The sequence below is a fragment of the Carcharhinus amblyrhynchos genome, chromosome 20, assembly GCF_965287045.1.
Source record: "Carcharhinus amblyrhynchos chromosome 20, sCarAmb.v2.hapA, whole genome shotgun sequence".
Taxonomy (NCBI): domain Eukaryota; kingdom Metazoa; phylum Chordata; class Chondrichthyes; order Carcharhiniformes; family Carcharhinidae; genus Carcharhinus; species Carcharhinus amblyrhynchos.
In genome coordinates, this window is record NC_137343.1 from 46,414,797 (window position 1) to 46,427,665 (window position 12,869).

At 42.1% G+C, this 12,869-nt stretch overlaps 1 protein-coding gene across 1 annotated transcript in view; it reads right to left on the reverse strand.

Annotated features, from left to right (window-relative positions):
- The window catches only part of top3b (DNA topoisomerase III beta), a 43,705-nt gene that overhangs the window by 8,295 nt on the left and 22,541 nt on the right, over nucleotides 1-12,869 (reverse strand). The window contains exons 11-15 of the mRNA XM_080208519.1: nucleotides 11,380-11,526; nucleotides 7,605-7,778; nucleotides 2,865-2,993; nucleotides 1,888-2,037; nucleotides 740-840 (exon numbers count right to left, since the gene is read on the reverse strand). Of these exons, the coding sequence (XP_080064645.1) occupies nucleotides 740-840; nucleotides 1,888-2,037; nucleotides 2,865-2,993; nucleotides 7,605-7,778; nucleotides 11,380-11,526 (701 nt within the window). The remainder of the gene's footprint in view (nucleotides 1-739; nucleotides 841-1,887; nucleotides 2,038-2,864; nucleotides 2,994-7,604; nucleotides 7,779-11,379; nucleotides 11,527-12,869) is intronic.

A 12,869-nucleotide genomic window follows, 5' to 3' on the forward strand; every position in this document is an offset into this window, starting at 1 on the left:
GGTCTCTGGGATACAACATTGGGCACTTATACAGATATGGAGTGCTGCATTGTCAAAGGTGTCATTTTCAAATACAATGTTAAATGTTTGTTCTCTATGTTAAAAAAGTCGTTAATACTTTTTAAAAGGACAGGCAGGTTCTCAGTGCTCCACTTGCATTTATCTGCCACGAAAGCAAAGTAAATGTTGTTAATCTTATTTCTGTTTGGTATCTCATGTTCAAATTGGCTGCAGCTTACTGTCATTGTTATACTTTTTTCATCATAAGATTCATAATTGTCCCTGACTGTACTTGAATTTGCTGCACAAGAACCTCCCTTCTTTAAGTAACTTAGTATAACCACTGGGTTCCTTGATTCCTGAAACATATCGATGAGAATCATATTTATAGAATCATACAGTACAACACGGAATGAAACCATTCAGGTCATCAAATAAAAGCAGGCACTTTCAAACATCAATCCAGTTATTCCCATTATGCCAACTTTTCCCCATACAAATTATTTTCTCTTTCAAGAATTTAATCCGATGACCTTTTGAAGTTTACAACTGAATCCATATACACCATCCTGCCAGGCAGCGTATTCCAATTCTTAACCATTTGTTGCACACATGAACACTGTATCGATAACAGATATTAATGCAATTTCAAGAGACCATGCTTGGGATTATTGAAAGTGAATCAATCCCTGGCCCTCTACAAACTCCCTCCCTGAAGCTGTAGATGCACTTTACCAACCTGAATGTACTTCATGAATCGATGACACTTGCCACAGCGGGACAGAGGCTTCCCTGTCTCAGCAATTGGAGAAAATGACACCTCCATTAATTCATCCATACCTGTCGAGCAACAGAGAGCAGACTGAGCAAAAGTAGCCGCAAAAGAGCACTGAAAGTTGAAGAGTAAGCAGCCGCCAATTCTCCACTGACTTTCCAAGAGTAAGCCTCTTCCAGACCTCCAATGCAGGTCAAGCTTCACCCAAATGCAATCAATTTAGCAACGGCAAATACTTTTCTGACATATACTGTATAACCCCAGTGACAAAGACTATATTACCGCAGGATGCAAGCAGGACAGTTCCAGCCTTTGGATGCAGACACTGTTACAATCTAATAAGACAGAATTATTATCTGAAAAAGATGCTTATTGTCAGCCAGGAACATCAATTCCACCTCTACAAATCAAAACTCTTGTTGAAAAAATTGAACACAAAGTACTCTGAATAATGGCCTAATGTGTAAACACAGTGTCTGATTGAGTATTGATAGACCCAAGTCTAAGCTGTGGCAACTCATCTCAGCTCAGGCAATAGTGGGGCATTCTAACTGCCTTCTTTACAACCATAGCTACTTGTAGCTATGTACACAGGGATCTGTGTACTTGAATGCCAAGATCTCTCACTTCATCTACCTTTCCCAGCATATTCCAGTTTACTGTTTGACCTGAAATACATCACCTCTAAGTGTGAGGTAAACACCATCTTCCATTTTCTTGCCCACTCCACCAACCCAACATTGAGCACTGTGGAACATATGCAGTGTTGGGGCTGAGATTGATGCCTGTCTTGTAAGTCCTTGATGCAGAAGTTTTGATGAAACTTTTGCAATTCTTCCATGTTATCTAAATATGGCCTATGAGCCGTGACAGGTGAAAGATTCCTACTCAGACAAATCTACAGATGAGATGTGGGTAACTGTTCAGACCTTGGGAAAAATTGCGCAAGGCTCTGTTCCCAGCAGAGAATTGACAACAGCGCTGAATGGAGAATCAAGTTCTGTGTCTGAGAGGCGCCTTACAAAACATGCTCTTGTTTCTGACTATTGAACAGTTTAACAATTAGTCACAGAATTTGTTACAGTACAAAACATCATAACATTTAGTTGTACCAGATATGGAGTCTACAAAATAATGGAACTTTCTCTTGAAGATATTGAGGGCATGCTCCAGAACTGGTGGGAAGTCAGCTTTGCCCGCAGCTATGAGGCTGAGTTGCTTCTCGACTGCACTGCGGATGGTGGGAAGGACAAGTTCCTGGTCTGTTAAAATACAAAAAGATCATACAAATTACCAACTAGAGAAAAGGGCACAGCACCCAACTGATGGAATCTGCTTGATAATATCCACTGACACCACCACCCAGCATCCACTCCCAACAATACTGCCACCTCGGCACAGTGGTTAGCACTGCTGCCTCAATGCCAGGGACCCAGGTTAAATTCCAGCCTCAGGTGACTGCGTGGCAGTTTGCACATTCTCCCCATGTCTGTGTGGGTTTCCTTTGGGTGCTCCGGTTTCATCACAAGGTCCAAAGACGTGCAGGTTAGATGGATAGGCCGTGCTATCTAACCTGTATGTGTGGATTAGGGGGATTAGCAGGGTAAATAAGTGGGATTACTGGGATAGGGCCTGGGTGGGATTGTTGTCGGTGTAGACTTGATGGGTTGGATGGCCTCCCTCGGCACTGTAGGGATTCTATGATCCTCCCAGCCCACATTGAGTTCACTGATCTGAGACAGAACGTTAGGAAACTTGGATAGAGCTTTCTCCAGAGATTATGGTCAGACTGAATAGAGTTCAGGTCCTGTAGGTTTCAAGAGTAAAAAGAAGCATTTCTGTTAATATTAGTTCTGTGGAGACAATCTGCCAACTCTTTCCAGTGTTTTGTGTGTGTGTGTGTGTGTGTGTGTGTGTGTGTGTGTGTGTGAGAGAGACTGATAAGTTTGTATAAAGGAACTCCAAAGAGCAACAATTAGATCATATTTACAAATCATCTAAAACACACAAGGCAGATCAGCACACTTGAAAATTTAAATAAGCTCCTGGTTTCAGAGCTGGAGGAAATTTCCCTCAGTTGCACTTTTACCAATTTTGTAATATCCATGAACGAGAACAATCCCAAGGTTGGTGGGTTTCAATCTGCGGCCACTCTCAACAGTGACATAGTTGCGTTGACAGATGTTGTTGATATGGACAGGGATACTGGCATCCGTTCCTGAAAATCAAGAGATACAATTTTGTTTAACATTACCAAGTCTCAGATAAAGCACCATATGCAGTCTTCTCAGAGCCCTAACTGTTTTGCCACTGGGATAAACCTGCAGCCTTAGGTTTTGGCGTTGGTAGAAGTCAGAGGTATCATTTCATTCAATCTTTCCCAAATTCAGGAAAAGTGGGCCATAAAATGCCTGACAAGCAACAAACAGCTTTACTTCCCATTCCCACACATCACTGTCTATATCCACGAGACTAAACTAATTGTGCATGAGATAGTGGTAGAAAATGCAGTTCAATTGAGTAATATCTGTACAGACTTAATATGGGGGGAAAGGCAGCATCAAAATGTTGAATTTGATGATCAACCATGATCAAAATGAACGATGGAGCAGGCTTGAAGGGCCGAATGGCCTTCTCCTCCTCATTTCTTCATTTCTAGAACGGTTTGCAGACAATGACAGGCTGACCTGATTATCAGCGGAGAACCCAATTCACCGTAGATAAACAGAACAAACTGGTTGTGTGCACTGCAATTATAAATGGTATTTTTGTTACAAAATTTCCTTTGTAATCTTCTTTGTTCAGATAGTTATTACAAGTTTTGTTTTTCTTTTACTTCAGAAATATATTTAAACTCAAACTCAGAGCTGAAGTTTGGGGCTTCAAACTCAAAAGTTTGTTTGGAAATTTGAACCCAAGTCGAACTGAAATGAATTCTAATTGCATTGTCTTACAGAAAAGAATTACATTTTTGATGTTCTGTTTTTATTTCATATTTTCAAAGCAACATACCTAATTGGAGTAACTGCTTTGACAGTATTGATGCTATCTGCCATACAAACATATCACTGGAGTGTGTTTATAGATATGACTCATAAACACCAGCAGATAATTGGACAATAAACGCTATGCTAACTGCAGTGAATATTAAACAAGAATTAACTTACTCATTTTTCAGTTCCCAAAGGAACTTCAATATCGAGTACAGTGACGTCAGAAAATTATAACTTTAGTTCTGTATGAGCACCAAAATCATCTCAATTATAATCTGAGGTCTTACAAGTTGAAAACTATGGCAAGTAGTCTAGAAACAAATGGTCAAACTTGGTAGTTTGATCCAACTAGACTGCTAACATGATGTATGAAAATTGTTACGTGGTTCCATCTGAATAAGGCTATAATTGGTGCTTTACTGGTGACCATTGGTGCTGATGTGGATAGGGGTTAACTGTGGGACAGTTAGCCTCCACAATACAGAACTGGTAGAGGGCCAGTCAATTCAGCTATAAACTGGATTATTAATGGATGGTCAGCAGATGCAGCTGATCAGCCATGAAGATGGACAGATTGGTAATGGAACTATAAATTTGGATGCAAAATAAATTGGTAATGGAACTGTCAAATCCAAAACCAATGAGTTAGTAATGGAATGGTCAATGTAGATGTATTTATTTGGTAACGGTTGATCACCCCCGATAACGTAGTGTTAATTAGGCTTCAGGATTAGTAATAAGATGATCCAGGAATAGGTGTACCACTTCACTACCGCCTCTCCACTCCTCTGCTGTTGTTAAATCTCTGACACCCAGTATAACTGCCATTGTTTATGATCCTTACCTCAAACTCCATTCCTTAACTACCAACTCTTGTTCTCCTTGGCAACAGTCTGAGATTAAACCTCTCTGTTCACAACCTTATTTAATCCCAACATGGGATTCCATCCACATATTTGTGCCATCATGAAGACCCCCTATTTTCATCTCCTTAACATTACCTATCTTCACTACAGACCAGCTCCTCTGCTGCTGAAAGTCTCATTTATTCTTTTGTGACCTCTAGACTTGACTATGCCTAGCTTGTCTTCCACATTCTACCCTCCTTAAACTTGAGATCATCTAAAACACTGGTATCTGTGTTTTAACTTGCACTGAGTCCTGCTCACCTATTATCCCTGCACTCACTGATTTAATTTGGCTCTAGGTCAATGTCTTGACTTTAAAATTCACATCCTTTTTTCCCCCATCACACTTCCTTCATATTTTCTTGTAATCTCCTCCAACCCCATAACCTTCCGAGGTATTGTGAACAGCTAATTTGGGTCCCTAGAGCATCCTAGATCTTAAATTACCCCACCACTGATGGCCATGCTTTCAGTTGCCTAAGACCTAAAGCTTGGGAATTCCCTCCCTACACCTCTCCATCTCTCTACCTTGTATTCCTCCTTTAAGACAATGAGGCAACACAGTGGTACAGCGGTGAGTGCTGTTGTCTCTTAGTACCAGGGCCTGGGTTCGATTCCTGGCTTAGGTCACTGTCTGTGAGTCTATACGTTCTCCCTGTGTCTGCATGGGTTTCCTTCAGGTATTCCGGTTTCCCCCTACAGTCTGAAAGACATGCTGGTTAGGGGCATTGGCCATGCTAAATTCTCCCTCAGTGTACCTGTAAAGGCAGAGGTGGCGACTAGGGGATTTTCACAGTAACTTTATTGCAGTGTTAATATAAGCCTACTTGGAACTAATAAATGAATAAACTGTCCTTCGACTAAGCCTTTGGTCATATCCGCCAAACTGGCTCATTGCCAGATTATCTTTTGTAATGTTTCTGTGCAGTATCTTGGTATGTTTTATTATGTTAAACATGTGATATAAATATAAGTTATTTCATGTGAGTTTACAGAAACTACAAAACACTCCAAACAATGCAAAGTTACCAATGGTAGGTTCCTCACTCTTAAACAGGTAGGTTTGAGTTCCTCAAGTGAAACTTAGTGAAAACTATTTTGTGACCCCTTGGTTTTGTCAGTCTACATAACAGGGAAAAAAATGGAAACTGAAGTGAAAATTTAGAATCCTGGAATGTTTTAAAATTTCTTTCATGGGACATGGGCATTCTGGCTATGACAGCATTTGTTGGCCATCCCTAACTGCCCTCGAAAAGGTGGTGGTGAGTCATCTTCCTGAACCACTGCAGGGCTTACGGTGTAGGTACACCCACCGCGCTGTTAGGAGTGGAGCTCTTGGATTTTGAACAAGCACCAATGATGGAACAGCGATATAGTTCCAAAACAGGATGGTGTGAGGCTTCGAGGGGAAATTCCATGTAGGCGTGTTCCTGCGTGTCTGCACCTCTAGGTGGTGTAGGTTTAGAAGGTGCTGTCAAAGGAGGTTTGGAGAGTCGGCAAATGAGAGAAGGGAGGGGAAAAAAAAGGAAAGCTGCAAATAAATACAGCTGGGGCTAGAGTTTAGGACTCACTGCAGACATATTTGTGGCAGGGAAGGGAAAACATAAAATACGATGGGTGGTTCACCCTCCATATTCCGACCCAACTCTGACCTATTCCCCATAATACAAAAGGTGGACTGGTACAAAAATCAGCAGCCCTCTACCCATTTTTAAATAAGGCATTAAAGGGCAATTAAACTGATTAGCAAACCAAGTGACCCGAATATTATACGGCCCACGCAATAAAATGGTTGGCATAGGGAGGCAAGTGGGAGTGGGTAGGTCATTATTTTAAGAATTCTGCTCAAAACGTGGGAAGAAGAGGAGGTACGTTCTGCACACCCCAAGCCTTCTGTCCAACAAAGGCACCCATCCTCCACTATCAAGACGTTACTCCACCTTTGTTACTCCCTGCCTGGTCTCAAATCGATGCCCCCACACCCCTCAATCCCTTTTCCCCCTTGCTCCCTGGTCACTTCCTATCCAATAAACCCAACTTATCCCACGCTGGGATCCACGTTGTCTTCTTCCCAGGGCTTCCTTGAATTCTGGAAGTGCACATACTGAGTTCTGGGGCTGTGGGCACTGCCAGAGCCAGTCAGATTGGCTGGCAGCTTTCGAGGTGGGACAGCCTTGTTGAGTGTTGGTTAAAGAGGCACCAATTTTCCTTTGTGGGGGGGGGGGGGAGGGGGTTGTGCTGAGAAATGCCCCACCCTATTCCACCCACCCCCTGTAAAATTCCACTCAACTATCAAAACAGAAAATGCAAGGAGATTACAGTGGGACCACCTTTGGACACAAAATGGATTGACAACATTGGCTTAGAGCCTGGCAATGGTTCTCTGCTGAAACTAGTGCTGGGATTGAAAAGGCTGTGGCTAAAATATTACCTGAAAGGAATGCACATGTCATTAGACAAAATGAACAAACTAACTTTAGAAATTGAAATTAGAGAATGAATAGAAAGGGGAGATTGGTGATCAGAGACTGAAATTAGTGCTGAGACAAGGACAGGATCAGATGTTGAAATAAGTACATAAACTGGAGGGAGAGTGTTCAAGGTCAGAGGCTGAAGTTGAGACTGCAACTGTGGGTGTTTGACTGTTTCTTGGTTTCATTACTATAATGAGAAACAGTATTAACATCTGTGGTGCTGGGCTAAAAGTCCTGGTGGTAAAATTTTAAAAATAAAACAACTATCCTTATGCTTGTTACATTGTGAATTCATTACCATTTTCAGGCCTATCACTATACTTCATCTCTAACATATAATGTGCGTATTTACACAGCATTAAATGATGCACTGAACCATGACAAGTGCCTTAAAAATTGTTTAAAAGCTAAAGTTAGACCAGAACGACCAATGGCTGGATATGTACTGACTTACCAATGCCATGTTTTTCCATCAATGTGATGAGTTCTGCCTCCGTCAGGTAGTCAGGTGGATTTGTCTGTTTCTCTAACAACTTAATCTCATCGACAGTAAAAATGTCACCTCGTTCACAAATGGGAAGGGTCTCCTCCTCTGCCAGGCTCTGCCATGGCATCACCGCAGTGTAACCTGGAGAGGAACAACAAAGTCCCTTATACACGACATGGGAAACACCCAGAAATACTGAACAAGCTGGCTTCTCCGACCTTTCCTCCACACACATCTTAATCAACAGTGATACATAACAACAGGCTACAATCAGGCATATTGAACTCCTGCACAAACAAATGCTGTGGAAAATGTCAGTCAAAACAAATCGGTAATAACTGTTTTCTGAGTTGCGCTGCGTTTCATTCTCAGTTAAAATTTATTCTGGTCAAAAAGCAATATATTTTAACAAAGTTAATTCCATCCAGCTTTAAAAATGCCCCAAAAGCGCAAGTTTTTGCCAGTTTTACCCTTCAAAAAAACTCAGTGGCAGTGCATATGCAAATATTTTGATTTCCTACTGCAATATTAAGGCCCCATAGGAATAGAGATATCCATAGGACAATATAAATTAAAATAAGAATGTATAAAATCATCTTCTGTGCCCAGTTTATAAATTACAAATTTCTGCATTCAAGTAGAAAACGTTTATAGCAGTTGCATTGGAACCACACCCTGCTCTGTAAAACTACAGCAGCACTACCTTTGACAGAAGGGTGTAGTATAATTAGTCATTTACATTCCTCCATTTAATATTGTTTCGCGATTGGGGCCTGTAATCTCAATGAGCATCACACAATCCTTTTGACATAATTTCCCATGGATCCAATGGACACCATTTTGGAGCAGTTATGGCCTCCCGGACATACCCTCTCATCATTTCCATCATCTGGATGTGCATTCAGGTTCAAGATCCAGATGTGACTTAGCTGCTACAATCCATGTTTTGTTTTTAAACATGACTGTCAAAGCTACTCCCCTGTCTCACTGCTCTTCTCCTGAGCCCTTTCACACAGTGAAGGTTTAGGAGAGCAAAGTGGCGAACGTGTGTGTTTAAGAAATGGACTACTGCAGCTCCAGCTTGGTACTTCTGCACCAATGAGATTCACATTTCCACAACGGCAGGGCTCTGGATCTGAACTGAATTTGGATCTTGAACAGGAACACCAGATCGGAGTAAGGAAGTGGCAAGAGAACAAGTCAGGAAGTGGGAGGTTCAGGGAGGCAGAAAAGGCCACAACTTGGAGACGGTGAAGAGGATTGGGAAATGGTCACAATATTGGAGGGTTGCAAAGGTGAAAGGTTACAACTCTGAGGTTTGGGGAAGGGTAGGATGTGAGGCAATGAGGAGGATTAGGAACTGGGAGGCTGGGGATGCAGGATCGGTAGTGAGCTGGAGGCTCTCTAATTAGAAAGTTAAATTTTTCTTGTGAAACAAAGTAAGTTTGAAAATATACAAGTTATTTAATTTACCACTGAAGGAATTTAGCAATGTAAAATATTGCAACTTAGAGGATGCAATGGTTTAATATTCATTTTTTTCTGATCCTTCAGAACCCAAGTAGAGTTTTAAAATTCATCCTTATGGAAACTAATGTTTTATTTCAAGCTAGAAGTCTCACAACACCAGGTTGAAGTCCAACAGGTTTATTTGGAATCACAGCTTTCAGAGTGCTGTTCCTTCTCGGATGAGTCACCTGAGGAAGGAGCACCGCTCCAAAAGCTCATAATCCCAAATAAACCTGTTGGACTATAATCTGGTGTTGAGACTTCAGTCCAATGCTGGCTTCTCCACATCATTTAAAGTTGTAATTTTCAGCAACAGAATTTAATTTATTACTATCCCATGGATTATTATGAAAAATATGGTTTCTTCTGCACTATCCAGACAAGGCATACCATTCATGGAGAAGGAAAGGAGAGGATGCAGAATGTAGTGTTACAGTCATGGCTAGGGTATAGCGAAAAATCAACTTAATGCGAGGTAAGTCCATTCAAAAGTCTGATGGCAGCAAGGAAGAAGCTGTTCTCGAGTAGGTTACTCGACTTTTGTCTTTTTCCAACAGAGGTTGTATCTTTTTCCAATGGAGGTTGAGGGACGACCTGATAAAAGTCTACAAGATTATGAGAGGCATGGATAGTCAGAAGCTTTTTTCCCCCAAGGTGGAAGAGTCAATTACCGGGGGGCATAGGTTTAAGGTGCGAGGGGCAAGGTTTAAAGGAAATCCACAAGGCAGATTTTTTTTTTTTACACAGAGGATGGTGGGTGCCTGGAACTCGTTGCCGAGTGGATGTGGTAGTGACTTTTAAGGGGCGTCTTGACAAATACATGAATAAGGATGGGAATAGAGGGATATGGTCCCTGGATGGATAGGGGGTTTTAGCTAAATCAGGCAGCATGGTCAGTGCAGGCTTGGAGGGCCGAATAACCTGTTCCCGTGCTGTAATTTTCTTTGTTCTTTGGAAAAGGGTGGAAGAAATTACGTCCAGGATGCGTGGGGTCCTTAATTATGCTGGCTGCTTTCCCGAGGCAGTGGAAAGTGTAGACAGAGTCAATGGATTAGGCTTCCTTCACAACCCTTTGTAGTTCCTTGCAGTCTTGGGCAGAGCAGGAGCCACACCAAGCTGTGATACAACCAGAAAGAACGGTTTCTATGGTCCATCTGTACAAGGTGGAAAGAGTTGTAGTCGACATGCCAAATTTCCTTAGTTTTCTGCGAAAGTAGAGGCATTCTTAATGATCATGTCATCTTGCAGGGACCAAAACACACTGTTGGTGATCTGGACACCTAAAAACTTGAAGCTTTCAACCATTTCTACTTTGTCCCCATTGATATAGACAGGGGCATGTCCTTCATTATGCTTCCCGAAGTTGACGACAATCTCCTTCGTTTTGTTGACATTGAGGGAGAGATTATTGTTGTCACGCCAGTTCACCAGGTTCTCCATCTCTTTCCTGGACTCACATCTTGTCATTGTTTGAGATCTGATGTACTATGATGGTGCCATTAGCAAACTTGAGTTGGAGGGGAATTGGCCACAGTCCTCGGTGTATAAGAAGTATAATAAGGCGCTGAAGACACAGCCTTGTGGGACACCAGCTTTGAGGATGATTGTGGAGGTGGTGGTGTTGCCTATTCTTACTGATTGTGGTCTGTGGGTTCGGAAGTTCAAAATCCAGTTGCAGAGGGAGGAGCCGAGCCCCAGGCCATGGAGTTTGGAGATGAGTTTCATAGGAATAATGGTGTTGAAGGCTGAGCTGTAGTCGATAAATAGGAGTCTGACGTAGGTATCTTTGTTATCCATGTGTTCCAGGGTTGAGTGCAGGGCCAGGGAGTTGGCGTCTGCTGTGGACCTGTTACAGCGGTAGATGAACTGTCGTAGATCCAGGCAGTCTGGGAGGCTGGAATTGATTCATGCCATGACTAGCTTTTTGAAGCACTTCATAATGATGGATGTCAAAGCCACCGGACCATAGTCATTAAGACACACTGCCTGGTTTTCCTTTGGGCTGATGGTTGTCTTCTTGAAGCAGATAGGGACCTCAGATTGAGGTTAAAGACGTCTCCGAATATTCCCACCAGCTGGTCTGCACTGGATCTGAGTGCTTGCCCGGGTAACCCATCTGGGCCAAGCGCTTACTGAGAACTTGTTGTAACAGCGATGAATTTATGAAGCACTTTTTAATATATTCCCTTTCCTCTCAGTGAATTCACTGTATAAACATTAACTTTACTCTTACCAGGTGAAATCAGTGTCTTCCCCGAACACGTAAAATGTTCCATATTGATACTGAACGCAATGGTGGTTTGGAGATATTTGCAATCATGACTGATTGTAGCAATGAAGTGTCTGGTGATGTACTCATATAGCCTCCAGCCGTCACTACCTGAAACAGTGAAACAATGACAACAAAACACCAGGTTAGAGAAAAATGAGAATCCAATGAACAGGAATACAGAATAAAGATCATTCAGCTCTGCCCAATATATCAGCCAAATCACATAGCACATCTGGTACATGCATAATAGAATCATAGAACAGAACCCCTACAGTGTAGGAGGATACCATTCGGCCCATCTAGTCTGCACCTACTCTCCATCAAAGCATCTTACCTAGGCCCTATCCCTCTAACCCCACATATTTACCCCACTAAACCCCTAACCTATACATCTTGGGACACTAAAGGGCAATTTACCATGGCCAATCCACCTAACCTGCACATCTTTGGAACCCGGGAGGAAACCGGAGCACTCAGAGGAAACCCAAGCAGACACAAGGAGAATGCGCAAACTCCACACAGACCGTGACCCAAGGCTGCAACTGAACCTCGGCCCGGTGACACTGAGGCAGCAGTGCGAGCCACTGTGCTGCCTAGTTAAGAGAAAGGTATTCGACATTTAAACTTTAGCTTCAAATTACTAATAAATTTTGAAAAGGAAAAATTGAGAATGACATTACATCATATTTATGTTAGTGAATAATAAGCTACAACTAAGTAAAATTTCATATCTACTTCATTATCACTGATATTTTAGAGATCGCATTCTATAATTCCATTATGTAGACTTGGGCTCATTAAATTCCCATTGCTTTGGAAGTCAATTCAGTTCTTAAAAAAAAAAGGACTACGTGGCTTGTTTCTTTTGTTAACCATTTCGCAGCATCTAGTAGCTGTTGAATGATGACACACAGCTGGAACTGTTGTGAAATGAAACAAAAAGAGAGAGGTACGTACACGAACAATCAGCATCCGTCAGCAACCTCCTGTTAAATAAACATTTAAATAACATTTAAAACCCATTGCTGAGGGATAGTACATAATGCTGGGTAGATACGATACTGGGGGTTTTACTTCACCAATGGGAAGGAAACCAACCTTCATCAAAAAGCTGAGAGAATAAATTTCAAAAGGGGATCAAGTCACCATGGAGAGCTGTTCCACTGATCAGTCAAACAACAGCCTAACGTTGTCAATGCTATCATATTCACAATGACTATTTCGGCAGCACCTTCCAAACACAGGACCTCTACTCCCTGGTAGAACAAGGGCCACAGGAGCATATGCACAAACAGGTGCACAATGATGGTCATCTGACTTGGAGATACATTGCAACTCCTTCAGTCGCTGGGTCAAGATCCCGAGTAACAGCACTGTACCAAAAGATTGCAGCAGTTCAAAGTTGTAGTTCACCTCTCTCTGCTCAGGGACACTTAGGAATGGGCAAGAAA